The sequence below is a fragment of the Rhinoraja longicauda genome, chromosome 6 (genome assembly GCF_053455715.1).
Source record: "Rhinoraja longicauda isolate Sanriku21f chromosome 6, sRhiLon1.1, whole genome shotgun sequence".
Taxonomy (NCBI): Eukaryota; Metazoa; Chordata; class Chondrichthyes; order Rajiformes; family Arhynchobatidae; genus Rhinoraja; species Rhinoraja longicauda.
The window spans coordinates 5,752,595-5,773,654 of NC_135958.1; the positions used below are offsets into that span (position 1 = coordinate 5,752,595).

General features: G+C 37.4%; 1 protein-coding gene across 1 annotated transcript in view; it reads right to left on the bottom strand.

Moving 5' to 3' along the window:
* Window positions 1-21,060, bottom strand: part of fto (FTO alpha-ketoglutarate dependent dioxygenase) — a 274,627-nt gene that overhangs the window by 234,246 nt on the left and 19,321 nt on the right. The window contains exon 2 of the mRNA XM_078401633.1: window positions 863-940. Within this exon, the coding sequence (XP_078257759.1) occupies window positions 863-940 (78 nt within the window). The remainder of the gene's footprint in view (window positions 1-862; window positions 941-21,060) is intronic.

Here is a 21,060-nt window from a genome sequence, read left to right on the forward strand (position 1 = left end):
GTATTTATAATGACCCATAATTTTGCAAAATCTGACACTATTCTTTACTTCTCCGGTTTAACTCAGAACACATTATTGCCAAAGTCTTTGCAACAGGAGAGCTGTCGAGGAACTGCTCGGGCAACTCAGCGGGTCAGGCAGCATCTCTGGAGGAATAGGCATGCAACATTTTGGGTCGGGACCTTTCTTCAGACTGATTGTAGTAGAGTAGAGAAAGGTGGAAAAGTAGTGAGGGCGGAACAAAGCTTGGCGAGTGATGGGTGGATACAAGTGAGGGGTGTTTTGATTGGAAACCAGCTATGCTCTTGATTGTAAATGTCGGAATTCAGAAATGCATCAGGTTTTCTGCTTTTACCCTCAGCATATATTAAAACCTTTAGCCCAGGCACAACTAATACAATTTAAATTTAAACTATTACCTTCTAAGACTCTTCAGACTAAATAACAATTTAGTGTCTAGGTTCTTCTGTTCTCCAGTTGATAAATCTATGACTTTGTGATGCTCCATTCTGCAGTCAAACATGACTCAATAACCTAGTCATTTATAAACCAAATGACCAACAATGCTGAGTATGAACTCATAAACCAGTGTTCAGGAAGCAGAAGTGTATTCTAGCCTAATAAGGCACCAACTGCCTCATTAGGCTATCATCTTGACAGATGCAATGTGAAAATCCTAGCAGAAACCATTTCCAGTTTTAATGTGTACCCTACATTTTCATTCAGCATTATATTAAATTTGAATTAAACAAACTTGATTTTTGATGTCATAAACTCATTCTGTCTGGTAATGGTGATTGAGCAATGGTGGAATATATGCAATAATTAAGTGCACTTTATGTTTCAGAGCATATTAGCATACCAGCTGTTCAAACTCCACATCTTTGGGCGTTAAATAGGGAAGCTTTCGGTCTTCAATCTCTCGCATCAGCTTCTGCCTCTGTTAGAAAGGGGAGATAAGAAAATAAATTAACGTTAAAGTAAAACACCAGTATCTTACTATTGCTTTTTAGCACTAATACTGCCAGATATCTCCCCACTATATCACCAAATTAAAGTTTTATAATAAATATATATGGTCCCTAAAAACATAAATTTGACAGACTCAAAAAAAGTAAGTTGGAATTGTGATGGATGATATGTGACTATCCCACACTATTGTTTGCAATGAAGGCAGTAAACTAATTTTGTGCTGCCTGCTCATTTAATTATAATTAACCCTGACTGGAAATACATTGTAATTAATTGGCTAATCATATCAGCAGGAATTCTACAGTGATTCCGATATAGAAAAACCGACAAACACCACAACATAGGTGAGAGCAGGCTGCATGATTTTCCAGATATTATATGATGGTATTGATGGAGAAGTCCCAAAAGCAGTTCCTTGTTTCTCCGGGGGACCAAGAGGCATTACATGGATGTACTGGAGTGAGAGTAGATAATTGTGGGATATCAGCAACAGCAGTGAGGCTCAAAGAACCTGTTTGCAGTGATTGACCCAGCACATAAGAGAAGACGATAGTCAGAACATTCCAACGGTCAGACGAAGTGCATAAGACCAAGCACCAAATGGATATTTGAGAAGTAAAATCCTTCTTGGTTGCTGAACAATGCACACCACCGACAAAGCAACACATGCCCAGTCAGCTGGAGAAAGCCAATGTTATTTGTCTAATGTTATTTGGGAATGGCCGGTGAATCACTTCACAAAATAGTGGGAGACCAACGGAGCACACACCTGATTCCCCTCCCACTTCAACCGTTCCCTTATTGTTATGTGTCCATCGTGATTCTGGAATGTTACCAGCGAAAATGAGAGTTCTCAGTAAACTAAGGTTATGTACTCGAAGAGATGTGGAGTCATAGAGCATTTTAGAAACAAGCCCTTCAACCGAACTTGTCCATGCTGACCAAGTTGCCACATCTAAGTCGGTCCTATTTGCCCATACTTGGCCCATATCCTCTCCTATGCACCTACCCGTTCATGTGTCTTTTAAATGTTGTCAGTGTACTCGAGGTCAGAAAAAGAACAACTAGGTAACTTGTTATATCCCACTTCCTTTTCCTCCAGCTGTTCTTCATTCTCCTGCTTCTCAGGTGCTTTCCATATACCTGGCAAATGTGTTGCCACAGTGTTCTCCCTCGTACAACAGTGCAAAATAAATCACAACATTTCACAAATAACTCCTCTTGAATACTCACTGTTAGACATACGATAATCATCGGTAGCTAACTGTCCCTCACATGGCTGTATTTTCCCTGCACTGAGGCATCAGATGCAATGGTGACTGGTGTCAGAATTTTTTTTAATTGAAATGCAGTGGTGTGACTTGATTTCCCCCTGCTGATCTTCAGATAGAAAATGTGTTTCCTTAACAGCCTAATGAGATTTTTTAAAAATTGCCAGGAAACTTTCCTCTTTTTGCACTGCTCATTCTCCTAGTTATGCCAGATTTCAAGTAGAATGCCTACCACACACACTCACGTAAAAGCTGTGAAATCTGCAAAATGTCCTTCAACATCCATCACACCATTCCCTGTAGAAACTAGCAACAGACGTAACTGTAAAAGGAAGCAAATATATATATATATATATATATATATATATATATATAATGCTGGCTACAGTTTTAAGAAATCAATCAGCATCTAATCTCCCAATGGTGCATGAGCCTTTAAGTGGTAGAATTCCTTCATGTCCAACCTAATGCATGTTCACTTGTGCAGAGAGTGGGGGTTTGTCTGGAGTGTTGAAGTTCAAAATGGCAACATCTTACCTACCCTGCACCCATTGCCCATTTGCCAATGCCTTCATGAATGTGGCCACTAACAAAATTCACTACTTTAAAATTCTTATGACAATTTTTATGGAACTTGATGGGCAAAAAACGCAGGTGCTAACAATCTCAGTTTCCCAATGCTGAATGTTTTTGCATAAGACCATAAGACATTATTTAATATGTTACGTCTTAGGGTATTTAAAGTCACATTTTCACTGCCATTTCTTCAGGCATTTTTCATTTAGATACAGATATATATATATATATATATATATATATATATATATATATTTAGATACATATATATATATATATACATATACATATATATATATATATATATATATATATATACATATACAGATGTAGATACAGACATCCATACAAAATTATACAGAAGTAACATGATTAAAACCACCAATATTTCCAGCTCAAAAACACAGATGGCCTGGCTGTTTTTTTGGTTGGCTTTGCTGTGCACAAATTGGCTGCCATGTTTCCCTTATAAAGAAGCAGTGATGACACCTCAAAAGTGTTTCACTGGCTGTAAACTGCTTCGGGACATCCCAAGGATGTGAAAACATTTTCGGTCCTAGTTGCATTAAGCATTTTAGAAAGTAACAGAAATTAAATCATTAGTTTCTGCGTGGAAAGCAGTTTTTTTTCCATTTTGATTATTTCCAGTTGTTTACTTGTTCTCCTTTATCCCTCTCCTGCTGAAGGTTGTGACACATTCTTGGCATAATTTCATATTAGCTGTAAGCTTTGCAGTAATTTTGCCAAATGATCATCCTCCAAGTGTGAGCTTAAACTGTGAACCATGCAGGCCACGGATACCTAACGCAGAACTTTTCTTGCCACATCTCTTTTCCAGTGTTTATATCTGGAGCTGCTGGATAGCAATCAGAAGTATTTTTGTCATGCTCTTGAAATCTTCAAACTATTTGTGCATCCTCCTTAACACCAGCATGCACCGAGACTTGCTGCTTTATAGCACCAGAGACCCAGGTTCTATCCTGACTAGCAGTGCTGTCTGCACAGAGTTTGCATGTTCTTCCTGTGATCACGTGGGTTTTCTCCAGGTGCTCCAGCTTTTTCACACATCTGAAAGACGTGCGGTTGCTAGGTTAATTGGCCTCTGTAAATTGTCCCTAGTGTGTAGGATAGAATTAGTGTATGAGTGATCAGCCATGATCACATTGAATGGTGTTGCTGGCTCAAAGGGCCGAATGGCCTACTCCTGCACCTATTGTCTATTGTCTATTGATCGTTGGTCAAAGCAGACTTGATGAGTTGAAGGGGCTGTTTCCACACTCTATCACTAAACTAAACCAGATTCGACTTACTAAGATTGGCAAGTTTGGCACAGATCACAATTCAGTTCTGGGATCATCTTATTTTTGCGGTACACCCTGGGCCACTGTGATACCCATCTACACAATTGCGTCCTTGTAGAATTGCCTAAGTATCTTGTGCTATAGTATCATGGGCTTTTTATCTTCAAAGATTCGAAGAAAAAAATCTAAGTTCAAAAGGAAATCTTCAAATTGTTAATCTGAAACATGAGGAAGAACTTTTTCAGTCAGAGGGTGGTGAAGGTGTGGAATTCTCTGCCTCAGAAGGCTGTGGAGGCCAGTTCGTTGGATGCTTTCAAGAGAGAGCTGGATAGAGCTCTTAAGGATAGCGGAGTGAGGGGGTATGGGGAGAAGGCAGGAACGGGGTACTGATTGAGAGTGATCAGCCATGATCGCATTGAATGGCGGTGCTGGCTCGAAGGGCTGAATGGCCTACTCCTGCACCTATTGTCTATTGTCTATTGTCTATTGTCTAACACAGTTTCTCAGATGGCATGTATTTCCATTTCTAACATTTTTTTTTGTTAGTTCAGATTTCCACCAACCACAGGTTTTTACTTTCCCATTAAGGAGAAAATCATCCCATTATCAATGAATTATCCATGAACATACCCATCACACTAATTTTCTTGCAAAAGGGCCATTTTCTTGGATGGTTGGACATTTCCCTGGGTTTCCAGACCTACATATGTACAAGTTAATCAGTATCCTGTGTTGTCATCAATGCAATGGAAAAATAAGTCCAGCAGGAGGATTTCTTCAAAAAGATACTGCTGCTATGGAATCCTCACTCCTTTGATCCTGCAAGATAACACTTATACCCTATGTCTAATTGCTGCCTTGGTGATCTTTGGTCACCAACCAATGATTATCAGGTTTGTTCCTGTTGCCCTTCTTAAACAAAAGAACAACATTGGCTATTTTCCATTCGTCTGGCATCTCAATTGTGGCTAAAGTGTGGACAGTTTCTTCCCAGCTGTCATCAGGCAACTGAGCCATCCTACCACAACTAGAGACTTGAACTACTATCTACCTCATTGGTGACCCTTGAACTACTTTTGATCGGACCTGACTGGCTTTATCTTGCGCTAAATGTTATTCCCTTTATCATGTACCTGTACAATGTGGGTGGCTCGATTGTAATCACGTATTGTCTTTCCGTTGACTGGTTAGCACGCAACAAAAGCTGTACCTCGATACACGTGACAATAAACTAAACTAAAGTGAACACAAATATCAGTGTTCTTGAAGACCTTGTGGATGTGGTAGAATTTTGTGCAAGTAACATGAAATGAATATTCTATACCATTTGACGGAATTTTCCATGTTGAGACTTCCACCAGAAAAATATTCGGCTTACGCTCTAAGCTCAAAAGGTGCACTCTTTGCCCAACAATTCAAGAATCCTTGGTGAAATTTTACTTGTTCTGAACAATGTTATCATCATTGAGCCAAGTGCCTCAACAGGACAAAAGCTTAAATGTAATAGTGTCAAACTAACTCGTTACATTGCAGGAAAGAAGTGATTGTACTGAAACAGAGGTGCAGAGGAGATTTACAAGAATATTGCCAGGATCGGAAAATTGTAATTATGAGGAAAGGTTGGATATTTTCTTTGGAACAGACTTGGCTAAGGAGAGATTAGTTAAGGTGTATAAAATTATATGAAATCTCTTATAATACAATAGAAAGGAGCCAATTCTCTTCTCAGAGAGGTCATAAACCAGATGGCATTGATTGAAAGTAACTGGTTAAAGGATTGGAGGGAAGAAATTTAAGAGTTTTTCACCCAGAGGGGGGTAGTTCTGAACTCATCGACTGAAAGGGAAATTGAGATAGAAACCTTCATTACATTTAAACTGTACTTGCATTTGTACTTCAAGAACAGTAACCTCAAGGCTACGTCGTTCTTTTTCAACTGGCACACGTTCAAATTACTCTTTTATCGTAAATTATTTGGGTTTCAAACATAGCAGCACTAATAATTGGGACATGAAAACACAGAAATAAACGACGACTGATCAATAGGCATACAGGTAAATTAGCAATTCTCTTTTAACCTCCTCATGTATTACTTCTTGCTTGACTTACCATCCAGAACATAGAACAGTACACCACAGGCCCTTCGGCCCACAATGTCTATGCTGTCTCTCTCCGTAAATCTCCTTGAAATACCCCCCCACCCCCTCTCTGACCTTAAATCTGGGCACTCTAGCATTTGACATTTCCACCATAGAAAAAAGACTCTATCCACCCATAATAATTTTGTCTACTTTTATTAAGTTGCTCTTGGCTTCTGATGTTCCAAGAGATAACAGTCCAAGTAGTCCTTCCTTTAGCTAGTAGTTTCTAATTCAGGCAACATCCCAAAGAACTTCTTTTACACCCTTCCCACAGCTTCACATCCTTCATGTAATGTGGTGATTGGAACTGCACACCAAACTCCAATAGTGGCCAAAACGAAAAATTTCTACAGCTGAAATATGACTTCCCAACTTCTCTACGCAACTTTGCAATAAATGAAAGCAAGCATGCCATCCACCTTCTTTATTATCCTGTCCAATTGTGCTGCAACTTTCCGATAGCTCGGGACTGACACCCCAGCGTTCCTGCTGTTATCTCACATAAGCTGAACGCTCAGTTGCCGAATAAATCAGTCACGAATAAGGTCAGAGCTGACTGCCACTTGTTCTTTTGTGGAAGGCTCCACAATCTTTTTTGACTTTGCACTTTCAAAGAAACATGGTAGATCAAGTCTGGGGGCAAAATGAAATTATAAGTTTGTGTCATTCCTATGTAGTGCTGTATCTGGTAGAACAAGTCATTAATTGTTTATTCTTTCTTATTTGTAGGAAAACCCAAATAATGGTGATTTCATGTTATTAAATCTGTTGCTAAAATCTATAAAATATTAAACTGCAAATAAATAATGTCAATATGTTTGCAACATCAAGCGTATGGCTGGAGGAACCCAATGGGTCAAGCAGTATCTGTGTGTGTGTGGGGGGGGGGGAATGGTCGACATTATGGGTCCAAACCTGCATCCCATCCCCACCTCCCCAGATGCTGCTCGATCCGCTGAGATCCTCCAGCAGATTGCATGTTGCTCCAGATTCCAGCATCTGCAGTCTCATGTCTCCATTATGTTGCAGTTCTACAGCTTTCATCATTCCATACAGCTTACAAGCACAAAAGTATTATGGAAGCCAGGAAAACACAGGATTCACGGCGCACATTCCTGTCCATGTCAAAAATCCAACCTATACCAAGATAACAACAAAAACTGCACTTGAGTTTTAGTACTTGCTCACAATTGATTGTCATTTATGGCTAAGTGCTGCTCCTCAGCCTGATACATAGACAAATATACAAGCAGGGTTATTGCAGCATACTGCTCCTTTCAAATACAAGGAAGCTGTCATGCAGATGTCAAATACATCAAGCTACTCGCAAATTCCATGAAAAAAAATGTTAAGTCAAGCTATACCAGATGGGCGACTGAATAAGTAAGTAGCAGTTCACAGCTTCAGAGACCAACACGTATTTTCCTATCTCGGGATGGAATATAGCAATTTAGCAACACTTAAGTTCACACAACTCTCTAAATATTTTAAACTGAATTCAGAATCAGATATTGAATTTTAAATTAATTCAGCAAAAGTCACTTTTTTAAATATTAAGCTGTATTTAATTTTTCAGCTAATTTTAACGAAATGGTAGATGTCGACGCACACATAAATTGCGGGTGTCATTGGCAAGGATGTATATTGCCCTTTCCTATTCGGTCTTGGGAGAGTGGTCTTATGCTAACTCTTGAATTGCTGAAGTTCTTCTAGCGAAGGAAGAGCACCCAGAATTTAGACCCACCACATTGTAGGAATGGCAAAATATTTCAAAGTCTGGATGAGTGATTTAGAAACTACCATTTTTCCTCTTCATGGTAGAAGTTACAAGTTTGAAGGGGCTGTTGAAGAAGTCATAGTGATTAATTTGTGCATTTTTAATATATGTGGTATTCTCTTGCAACCTCATTGTACTGATGGTGGAAAGAGTGCATATTTAGACTGGTAGAAGGGGCATTAATAAAGCAAGCTACCTTGTTCCCTATGGTGTTAAGATTCAGGATTTCAGGATTGCCTGAGCTAGATTAATCCAGAATAATTTGTGTCCGTTTATACCTTGAAGATGATGGTAAGGTTTGTGTGAGTCGGGGATGAGTCATTGCCATAGGATAAAAAGCCTCTGACTTGCTCTTGTAACTAAGGCACTCATGTTGGAGGTCCAGTTGACGTTCTGGCTAATGTTGACTCCACACCATGTACCTACCTACACAAGCTTGTCATGGAGTTGCAGATGACAATGTTGTCGAATGCCTGAAATAAATGGTTAGAATCTGTTGTATTGTAAATTGGGCAATTCATAGGAAAGCTACTTTGATGCTATACATCAGCCCTTGCTTGAATATTGTATAAGTTGTGGGCTGCTTTATTTTCTGAGGAACTCTGAATGAAAAACATATCAGCTTTGCACTAGCAATGAATCCGCCCCTTCTCACTTCATTAAGGAGGAAGATCATTAATCATATCGGTGACATTCTTTAGGCCATGGACAATGTCCTGAATAACTCCTGCAAAGATATTTTGTGACTGACCATCTTCATTTTAATCCTTCTTATGATGCATAACTCAAACTGGTGGGGTGATCTTTGCATCAATTGCATTTACCAAAGCTAATTTATAACATATTCAATCAAATCTATTTTGGATTCTGGAACTCAGTTCTTCGGCCCTTCTTGGGCCAAGACAATAACACAATCTAGAGCAGAACCGTGCTGCTGAAGCACAATCTGGGTAGCATTTGAAATGTTATTGACAACAAGTACTGTCGATTCACATTCTATCAATTTACTGAAGGTGGGGAACAGATTGTGGCAATTTAGCCGAATTATATTTATCCTGCTTTTTGTTAATGGCATATACTTAGTTATTTTTCCATATTTTCTGGTGGATGGCAGTATTATAATGCTGGGTTAGTAGTGCATTGAGTTTCCCAGCATAAATCTTCAGCACTATAGCTGTAATATTCTCAATCCTCTTCTGGGTTTCTTGAAATAATATGGAGTGAACTAATTTGGCCTCCGATTTCAAAAGGAAGCTAATATGAAACTGTCATGCAACTGCAAATACTCATGTGCTGGATTTGGCTATTGTTGAGAATGAACTTGTACTTGAGTCTCCTCCGATTGTTGCTTGCCTAAGTGTCTGCCGGTATTCACATCTGGTTGTGACAGGTCATCAGTCCTTTGATCATATTGGTCCCTATTGCATACTGCTTTAATGTTGTAAGAAGGCCTGCAAGTCAATATTAGGTACGCTTGCTTCTGCTCCTGCCATAATTTTTAAATCCTTTCAGTCAACAAGAACTGGACCCTTGGCTAATCATATTGGTAGAGTGATGAAAGATATGACACAATAGGGTTTCTGTTGATCTATCAGAGGCACAGCCTCAAAAAGTCAGCCAATATCATCAAAGACCCACATCACCCTGGCCACGCTCTCATTTCACATACCATCAGGAAAAAGATATAGGAGTCTGAAAACTGTGACCACCAGGTTAAAAAATAGCTTCTTCCCGACAACCATCAGGTTATTAAACACTATACAACATGATGATTAATTATGAACTTCTATGAACTATCTTTGGTCACAAGAAGGGCTATGTGTTTTTTGTGCTTATGAATTTATTGATATTTTCATTCATTACATAGTTTTTGTATGTTTTGAGTTTACAGGCCTGTTATACTGTTGTAAGTAAGAATTTCATTGTTCCATTGTTGGTACATCTGACAATTAAACACTCTTGACTTGAATTGGAGCACAATTCAGCTGGTGCTAATAACCCATGTTTCCTTATGGATGTCCAGTTTTGAGCTACTAGACTGACTTTTTGAAAAATGAAATCCAGAAAATTCCCTTAGTAGATCTCATTATTCTACCTTCAAGACTCCACATTCTACCTTTCCTTGGCAAGACATTTTGCTACAGAAATCTGACCTGTCTGTAACATGACATGCGGCACAAACCTATTTTTTATAAGTTGTGTCTTGTTCAGCAGTAGAGTTAAAGATGCACTACAAATCATCCACAGGAGGTCAACAGCATTGGGAGCAAGTTGTATTTGAGTATTCATCACAGCCCGAAATAGTCCGATGAAGTCAATATGTGTCTCATGCATAAACACTGCAATGGATGTGTGTTACGAAAAGTAGATAAAGGATTCTGGCAATGTGCTTAATGTCCCTCAGAGTGATAATTCACACCTGAACAAATCTGTCCGCATAGCACAGCCTTAGGCCTGCACAGATCCTCAAAGCTGACAACTTCTGAGTTGCAATCTGTAGAGACATTCAGCCCAAGGAAGTAAGTAAGTCAGGTCATGCTAGTCATCATTGTGGCCCTCAATCAAGTAACCAAAAAACCGCAACCTAAGAAAACAACACTTTATTTCCTGCACTGCTATTAAATAGGTTTTATGTTCCAAGTCAAATGCCTTTGTCCTTCCCGTTTATCAAAAGCTTCAGTTTTTGGTTCCCACATAAAGTTATCATGCATGTGTGAATTTATCTAGCTCTAGGAGGATGAAAGTTAAATAACATTTAAACTAAATTTGTTTTTGTATCAACAAAAATGTTTTGCCTTGCAAACTCCTGTTTCTAAGATACTCTGTTTTATGTTTAAGATACAAATGTTTTAATTTAAGAGAAAATCATTAATTTACCTTGCTACATGTTAATGAAACAGTATCGACAATCTACTTGCACAGTTCAGCATTAGGTTTGTCACACATGATTTAACACTTTAAGTAATGATAATAGGAAGTTAAAATGATAGATAATTTTTACGAGACCTCTTTTTGCTGGTATTATGCCCCTGAGCCTCACCCCAACAGACTCTATCAATAAAGCTATGGTATCATTCTAAATGTCTTGACAGCATAATCTATTTTCAAGTTCCCTTCACATTTGTGCATCCTCTTACAGCAGGTGCACTACTTTCGTTAACAGAAGCTTTGTGCCTTCTGTAAATGTTGAAAGCAGGTGCATTTCCTGTACTAGGAAAAGTACTAACCTCAAAACACTAAGCCAATTGCTCATTTCAGAAAAAAAAAAGGAAAAGCACAAGAGTGTGTTAAATCTCCATCTGATCACAGTCGGCAGGGACATTTCATTTATAATTATTTAAGCTGCACCTGAAATTTCAATTTTCGAAGATTATACTTCATTGGAAAAAAGAAGAAAAGAGAAATGCTTGAAAACATTCCCAAATTAAATATTTAATTCTCAGTTCTTTAATTCTTAAAGAATTCGTAATTCTTAATTCCTAAATTTAGTAGAGGTTGCTTCTGTATTTGGGGGGAAAAAATCAGAGCTACGATAATATGTGTGTGTCAAGATATACCTGCAGTCCTTAAAATTTGATTTTTGTTATTATGAATTATGATTCCATAAATTATGTCCATTTCAGCCTGCTTAACTTTGCCATTATTGTCCAGCAACTGCATTTTGAACAAGCACCAGAAATGGCTGGCCAGATCATGCTGGCAAAGAGCCATAATCATTGTGTTTACTTTGTGCATATGGAGTGGATCTACCTAACTGGCCCCAAGTCCCAGAACTCGGACAGTGTGGCATGAGTAGTGCTGGAGTCTTCAACAGCGCAGTAAAGCTAATTCACTCATGAAAGCTTTATCTACTGGCAAAGTCTGTCATTTGTCTTTGCCAGCTGCCAAAACAGTAAGGGGGTTATAAATAACAGCTTATGTCTCCGACATTTAAAACAATTAAAATGGTGTACCAAAGTTTATAAAAAATTAGGAATCATTTTTTTCATAAATTAGCTAAAACACTCAAAAGCATTTATAATTGCAAATATTAAACTAAATAATATATATTTTAAAATCTTGCCTTCCCCTTTACTTCGCAGCCCCACAATCTTCATTAAACCCAATGGAGAGGAGGACATGACATCCAACCTGGTGCAAGGTTACAAAACGATTCCCCAATGGAACTGCTGCGGAATCCCAACAAGACTGAACTTTGTGAAGTAAAAGATAGGGCATTCCAAATTTCTCAGTAAGTTTAAGACTTCCAAGCTTGACAACATATACAAGGAATTCCCAGATTTATCTCCGTTTTGATGGATAAATCTGGAAAGTTCTACTTGAAACCTCTGGGATTTATCAGGAAGGTCCATGCCATAACGACTACAAAAAAAATGTTATCAACATTTATTATCAAGCCAAATTCTTGCTAATCTGTTTTTAAAAGCACCTGAATAAACGACGGAGCTTGCTACTATTAGGTTAAGACTGTGATAAGAGTACTACCGACAAGTATTGTTAAGCATGCTACATAATTTATAAACATCAAAGTCAAAGGCAGGCACTTAGAGGAGCGTTTAAAAAGAGAGCGAGTTAATTGAACCATTTATATAGGTTTAAATATCATTAAATGGTTTTTGCAATCAGACACTGATAGTAAATTGTGTAACCCAAGACTGCATTTTTGCTTCATAAAAGATATTAATGCCCAGCAAATGTTGCTGTGCTAATTGTGTTGAGCAAAATTTGGAAACAAGCTCCCGATACCACATGATAATCCCAGAGGTACTCACAAGGACAGAAATAGTTTGAAGGAAATCTTTCTGTGCCCAATTTGCCAATAGAATATGGATTCCTCAGGAGTCCAAAATATGAAATTTTAGCAATTGTGTAATAGCTGCCACATATCTACAACAGTGTAGCCTTCATGCATTACTGCATAATAAGTCTCTTCCTGACATAATGTCTTTAACCTGTGAACCAAATTTTAATTTTTTTTTCAATTGTAAAGAGTATAGAAACAATTATATGGATTTCCATGGATGAGAGGAACATAGACAATTAAGCTGCTTAACATGCTATACTGTAGCATTAAATTATGTAATCTTTCTGTTAGTTAAATGTCACTATCAATGATAAACATGGTACATTTGACATTTTCAGTAAAAACAAATAGGAAATTGGATAGAGACAAATAAATGAAATTGAGCTAATCCTTAAATTGTTAATTATAGTATTTGTGCTAACTGGGGAGTGTTTTTGGTAAGGAGAGGATTGTTCCTTTTTTCAGTAATTGGATCACTGGAGTTAGTTCTCATACATAGATTGGAGAGAAGCATTAAAGCAAAAATAAAACAGGTGTTGTATTTCAGGTTAATTCTTACCTTTCAAAGCATTGTCAACGATGAAAGATTAACACTGTCTTTGAATGCGAACAACAGTGTATGCAGACTGAGCAGTAGAATCATAACACAGATACAGAAGAAAGTTAATATATTCCTCTTAAAACAACAATGCAGAAAATAGTGCTGTAGATAAAGGGAGCAGGTTTCTGACCTGCTTAATTTATTTCACAGAATGTACACTCTTGTCACGTTCTCAAAACAATGGGAATGTTTTAGGTGTCAGTTGCTACCACAGTTAGCGTTAAATCCAGCTAATTATTATACCAAACCAGTATGGTTAACAGGGCATAACTGTGAGAAGGGCATGTTCTGGGCATTTAATGGCAGCCTTGAATGGAGATGAATACATTACACTATGCTCTCAATAATAAAACAAAATACCTTACGTCAAGGGCTCAACAGACTCAGAAAATTGGAAAGCAGGACATCCGGCCTTGTCCTCCACTATGATGTTCCAGTGCCCTCTAGTGACACACTTAAACCCCTTTTAAATTGAGACTGCTTTCTACCACCAATTATCTGTTCCCTGGGGCTTATATATAATTATCTGATAATAATAATCCATACGTGTTTCTATTATAATAATGAATGAGATTTTACTTCTCTTTAAGATTCCTGATATTTATTGAAACAGCACTAAGATATTCTTTGGATCAGCACAGAATAGAAGTCTGGCATCCTCATGATCCAAGAAACAAAGCGATTACGATGAGAATACTTAGAAATAAATTGCTTTTAACGTGATAAATCTCCAAGATAAATCTCGAAGATAATGAACTTTAGTAATAAAATTCTAAAAGGTGAGCAAACAAAGTGGGCGGAAGGGTGGCTTAGCTGTCAGAGCTGCTGCCTCACATCTCCAGGGATCTGAATTCAACCCTGTCCTTGGCTGGTGTTGAACGTTCTCTCTGCGACTGGCTGGGTATCCCCAGATGCTCTGGTTTTTTCCCAATTCCCAACGGCATGCTTCTACATTAATTAGCCATTGTAACCTCTTAGTGCAGATTAATCCTAAAAAGTGTGAGTTGTTGCACAAGTGTGGGAGAGAAGAAATTGCAGGGGTGCTGGGAAAAAAAGGAAAAAAGAGAATGGGAATAATAGCAATGTCCTGCTGAAATTCATCACAAAGCCAATGGGCCAAATAACCACTATCTATAATTTAAAATTTATAAGTAACAAGAAAGGTTTAGAGAATGTTTTTTGAAAATGTGCATAGAGCAAAGCAGTTTCGGGAGAAATTCTTAAAAGGTCAACACATCTCTAGATGTATCAGTGGGAATGCACCAGGCCCTATTTATTTCCCCTTATTTGCCAATTCTTATACGTAGAACATAATATTCTATTTTTAAAAGACAGAACTCAAATTCCAGGTCTGATTTAGAGTCAAGAGTCGTACGGCATTGAAACAGGTTTTCTGTCCAACTCATGCCTGCTGACTGAGATGCCCATCTGTGCCAGTCACATAAACACCTTCATTCCTTCAAGTTCAAATCCACGAGAAGTGATCGCATTGAGCAATGTAAAATTAAGAAACTTAACAGAGTTGAAGCTGACAGGACCTGCAGTCAGTTTCAGAATATAGTGGACAGTAATTTAGGTTTGAAACAGGGAAAATATGTTTTGAATCAAATGATCACAAAACTTTGGAATTATCTGCTGAAAAATAGAGTACATAGAGAATGAAGGATGATGCAGAAAGGCATTAGTTGAAGCAAGCTAGACCTTATTGAATTGTGAAGCTGCTCGCAAGAGCTTAATGGTTTACTGCTGCTTTTTTAATGTTCCAAGCCACATCGCATTGGATATGGCATAGTGCGGACTATTAGTTAAATAAATCTGGAAAGGTCAGAATGCCATGTGATATTTCAGTCATCCCAAAACTAAGAAGGCTTGCACACAAATCTATTCCTAAGTCTTTAACATAACTGTCGTCAAAGCTGCTATAATACCAGTCACTTAAAATGGCCAAATATAACAATGTTTAAAAGAATTCTTAACAATTCTCACTGTATTTAATTGGGAAAAAAAGTGAAGCAACATGAAAATATTAAGAATTTTAAGAATAACTTAAGTATAACTTAGAATATTAAGAATAACTTAAGTATAACTTACTCATTAAAAGGATAAAGGTATAACTTATAAGGAGTATACAAGCAGTCTCTAAAGCAATTAATTCTGCCACCTTTCAACACCATCTGTGCTCATTTTTCTCTCAACCAAATTCATCTGTTCTTATTTAAAGCACAGTCTTCAACATTTTTCCTCTGACTGTTTATATCTCATCATCCAATGTTTCAACTCCTGCAACCAGTTATGTAGCAGCTTACACAATGACCCCTATAAGAAGGTTTTCTATGCATGCATATTACTAGAACGCAATTATTTTCTTTGTTGCCTGGCCCGCCCTGTATTCGGGCCACACTTTTATAAAGACTCACAAAATAATTGCATGTCCCCCCAAAAAATCATCTGAACAAATGGAATGAGGGACCCAAGGTAATGATGGCAGTTGGGTTTTGCAACACATTTTAAAATCAGTTTAATCATTTCTCAACCACAGATGTACAAGACAATGTTTTGTTTCAATAATATGTTTGCATACTCCCTCCTTCACCCCTCAAGAAATTGGTCGTTCTTTAACATTAACTTTGTGAAAAACAACTCATTTTGGATATCTTCAAAAATCTATATCTTGTCTAATTTATTGAAATTGTATTTATTATATTATCTGTATCCATTGTATTTACAGGCCTGCTGCAAGTAGCAATTTCATTATTCCATGGTCAGTAGATGAAGCATTTAAACACTCTTGACTCTATTGTTAAATACCACTTTTCCAAAGATACCAACATGCACTCAAATATTATTTTTACTTTGAACATTGTCAAGTGTGCTTTGAAAGCTTTAAAGACTACAGCAGCAAATCACTATCTAATTTCTGGCTACTAATATGCATTGATCATAATAATATGTATCTCCAGTAATATAAAATCATAAATCAATAAAGTCATATTGCTAACTATTTTTGTCATAATTAGGGATTTTGGTTAAAAGTGCACAAGTTCATTTTTACTGAACACTTACAATGCCTTTTAAATTTGCTTTGAGAAAGTTATGGCAGTTTGAACGATTTTTCAAACGATCACTACCTACCCAAATACGATATACAGAATCATGATATAAAACTCTTATTTATCATTACCTCAGCAACTCATTCTTTGACAATCACAACAACTATATAAGGGAATGCATATTTTACCAAAACACATGTGCTTTGAAACCCAAACTAACATTTTCCAAAAGAATATTCACTCAACTAGAACCTTAATAAAGTTAAATAACAACCGATGTGTGACCAAGAGCAACTTAACTTGTGTCAGAAGAACCAGTTTGTGAGATTTTTTCCCCCAACTGAATGAACTGTTGCTTTGTGAGAACGTCACTATATATATTATATATATATATACCTGCCTCAAGTGCAAATTATAGTTGAAAATGCTTTCTAGGTACCAAATAATAAACTGCTAAACTTTTACTTTTCATGCAAATTACAACAAAAAAACATATTGACACAATGCAGAAGAGAGTATTACAAATACTGTAATCTATTTGGATTTAAATGGAAAAAAAAGTTTTATTCTTATAATTAAATTAAGCTTACTATCTTCCGCTGCCTTACACCCAAAGTTTTCTTTACTGAAATATGAGGTTTGCAGTGATATTTACAGACTGACCTCTATGCCGTTTGTTTTTCAGTCTTAAGCAGAACCTTACCTAGTTCATTAAAACTGATCTTTAACCTCTCAGATGGCAAAACAAACATAAATTACACAATGCTATAGCCCAAAGGTGAGCAAGATGAGAGTGTGGTAAATAAGGAATAATGTGGGTCATATTTCCATTAAAGTCCTTTCAAAATCTATTAATCTTACTTGTAGTCAGTGGGCTAGAAATAATTACTTAATCCAACCTATGTAATACAGCATGACTGCCAATTGGGACAGGTCAGTCCTTAGCACAGTGGAGCCACAAATCACCACAAGACCCACAATTGATAGATGTAACAACATTTTGGCATTACTGCAGTGCTTTCAGAAAAACAAATTCATGGAAGCAGAGAATTTAGTCAGGCACCAATCCAATGTTTGTCCAAGCACTTTGGTGCCCTTTGGCTATTGGACTAAAGGCCTGGCGCCATGTCTTTCATATTGATGGACTATTGTACTTGGCTTTGTTGAATAACTGACAAGTCTGAGTGGCAGACAGTAATAACACTGCTTACCAATCTACAAGCTTCTATCCTTTTGTATCTGGTAAAAGCTGCTTAAGGGGATGGTTACCCAAAATCCCCTGCATTCGTGTCAGCACTGGTATCCCAGGTGCAAATTTAATTACTTCAGGTGAACTATCCCATCTTGTCTAGGGGTCCTTGAGAATGCAACTGTAAACAACCTGTGCAATGTAATCAGGTGTCACGAGCTTGTTTGATCTCCAACAAAAGATGTCACAGATCCATGGCAGATCATGGGTTGAGACAAAGAACAAAAGAAAATACCTGTCAGAGAATTCTGCAGAAGATTATGTGAGTGTATCTATTAGTACTCTACATCCCCATGCTTCTGTCTCATGCTGTCCATACAAAGTGCTACTTGTCTGACAGAGTGCACAACTGCCAATGTGATCAAACAGAAAAAGAAATAGTTTGATAAATAAGTTACAAGCTTCTTTACGAAACCTTTATCATACCACACTGTCTGATGTTGATAAAATATTAAATGACTCAAAAATAACAGTAAAATTATTCAATCCAGGGTCCAAGAAATGGTAAACTATTTTACCATGTACTTTTGCTAGTATTTTATGAAGGTGTCATTTCATTGAATGGAGCATGTGCTTCCACCACCCTACTCATAACAAAACCATCGAGAAACAGAGAAGTATGCCTTTAAGGGAATATCAATACGGAAAAATATTCAACAGTTGTTGCATAAGTGACTCAAACTCCAGTCTCTGTGGTAGAAATCAAATAGAATACTAAATAGAACTCTTAGGCTAATCCTAAGAATTAAAAAAATATTTAAAACATGACCAAAAAAAAAATCAGTAATAAGCTGTTGGAAAATTGGCGTGGATGAGTCATTTTTCTGACAGTACAAACAATAGCCATTGGGCACAAATGTGGTGGGGAAAATGTAAGTTTAGGGTGGCTGATGCCGTACCATTTAAGAAGACTTTTTAATCCTGGATGACGCATGTGACCTTGTGTGGAATTCATAAGTAACAGCCAATCACCAAAATAGAAAAGTTCAACCAGTATTCAGACTTAATAAAGATGAAATTGATTAATGCTTAAATAGTTAGCTATTTTCTGCAGTTACTTTTAAAATCATCACATTTCTTCATTTAACTACGGATCCAAAACCATTGTACTTTGAAAATACAAACTAAAACAAAAATACAAGAAGGTGGCACAGTGGTAGAGCTAATGCCTTCCAGCACCAATGACTCGGTTCGATCCTGGCTAACGGGGGTTGACTGTACGGAGTTTGTACATTCTCCCTGTAACCGCGCGGATTTTCTCTGGGTGCTCCAGTTTCCTCCCAGATCCCAAAGATGTGCAGGTTTGAAGGTAAATTGTCCCTAATCTGCAGGATAGAACTAGTGTGAACGAGTGATTGCTGGCAGGCACAGACTCGGTGGGCTGTTTCCACACAGGATCTCTATAAATAAGTAATTAAATACAATTTGCCTTATATAACATTTTAACAAATTATTCTGGAGAGTACAGCTCTACAATTGTATTCTATTTTAACAAATTTTGGGAGTAATCTGATTCTTTACTGATCCCAACATGCGTTAAGGTTAGAATCTTGGTACATTTGGGAGGGCAAAGCTTTCCCAAACATTTAACTTCATCAGGCCAGAACCTCAATGAAGCAGATGATTCCTGGTTCATATAAATAGACCTGTGGGAGTGCTTACCACAGCAATTTAATCCTTAGTTACTCAAATCCCAATAGCTATGGGAAAAAAAATGTTTGGGTCCAACATGAACAACAATTTGCTCATTTTTTTGTCTAGTATCGCTGAAAAGATCAAAAATGTCATTCCTTAATATTTAAGTGATGATAATTAGATTCGTGATGAGATTCATGATGATAATTAGCTACATTTTAACTAGTAAATATTTGCAGCTAGCCTTGATAGCAAGCAATTCTGCAAAATTTACATTTTATTTCAGACACATTCCATTTACCATGGAAAGCTCCAAAATCTGTTAAAATTTTTATTAAAATTCTTTGATATGTTTATGAAAATGCAATACCCACCAATTATGATATTTGTGGGTAAGTCTTACTGTCGGTTACAACAGTACCATTAATCATCTAACAGAGACGAAAAATAATCCTAAATTTATTCAAATCATTTTCAGAGTCCTTTGGTAACCTCATCTATTATATCCACTGTTCCAGGTGTCAACAACTCCTGTATATCGGCGATACCAAACACAGGCTTGCCGATCGTTTCGCTGAACACCTCCGTTCAGTCCGCCTAACTGATCTCCCGGTTTGCTCAGCACTTTAACTCCCTCTCCCATTCCCAATCTGACCTGTCTGTCCTGGGCCTCCAATGTCAGAGTAAGGCCCCATGCAAATTGGAGGAACAGCACCTCATATTTTGCTTGTGTAGCTTACACCCCAACTTTTTGAATATTGACTTCTCTAAGTAGCCCTTGCTTTCCCAATCCCTCCATCCTCTCCCCCTTCCCAGTTCTCCCACCAGTCTTACTGTCTCCAACTACATTTTATCTCTGTACCGCCCACTCCCCTAACATTAGTCTGAAGAAGGGTCTCGACTCAAAACGTCACCCATTCCTTCTCTCCAGAGATGCTGCCTGTCCCGCTGAGTTACTCCAGCATTTTGTCCCACAGTCCTATTGATTCTTTTCCATAAAAATGAACCTGGATTTCAGTAAGATCATGTTGTTTTAACTTGCCAGGTGCTTGTTAACATACTTTTCCAACCAAGTCTTTGTGCTTGCAAATTCATATTTCTCCCACATTTGATTTCAAACACGTAATGCAAGAAATGAACAACTAAACGTGCTATCGTAATTTGGCTTTAATAGTATTATTTTACTGCACTTGGCAGCTGTGAATTTATTCCTGCATCCAAGTTAGAAAGGTTGTAGGTTCAGGTCCAACTTCACACATTATGGTAAAACAAAATACAGGGATGATACTGCAGAAAAATAAGAGCTGGACTACCAATGGTGTGACTTTCAAATGAGAAAATAATTTACCATCCTCTCATCTTTCCTTCATGACATGAAATTCCCATAATATTATTTCAAGGAATAGCAATGGTGTTATCCCTGGCATCTTTGTCTCTTAATATGCACCAAAAACAAACTCAACAGTGAGCACAATGCTGTTTGAGGGAGCCATTGCCGATATATTAACTGGTATTTTACCTGCAATTGTGATTGATTATACTTAAAAAGCACTTAATTAACATTACGCATTTTAGGACAGCTTAAGGTCACAAAAGGTACTATACGAACAAACCCTTTCTTTTAAATGAAAGATCAAAAATCCTCATTCTAACTTACTCAAAAAGAATGAAAGGCGAGAAATT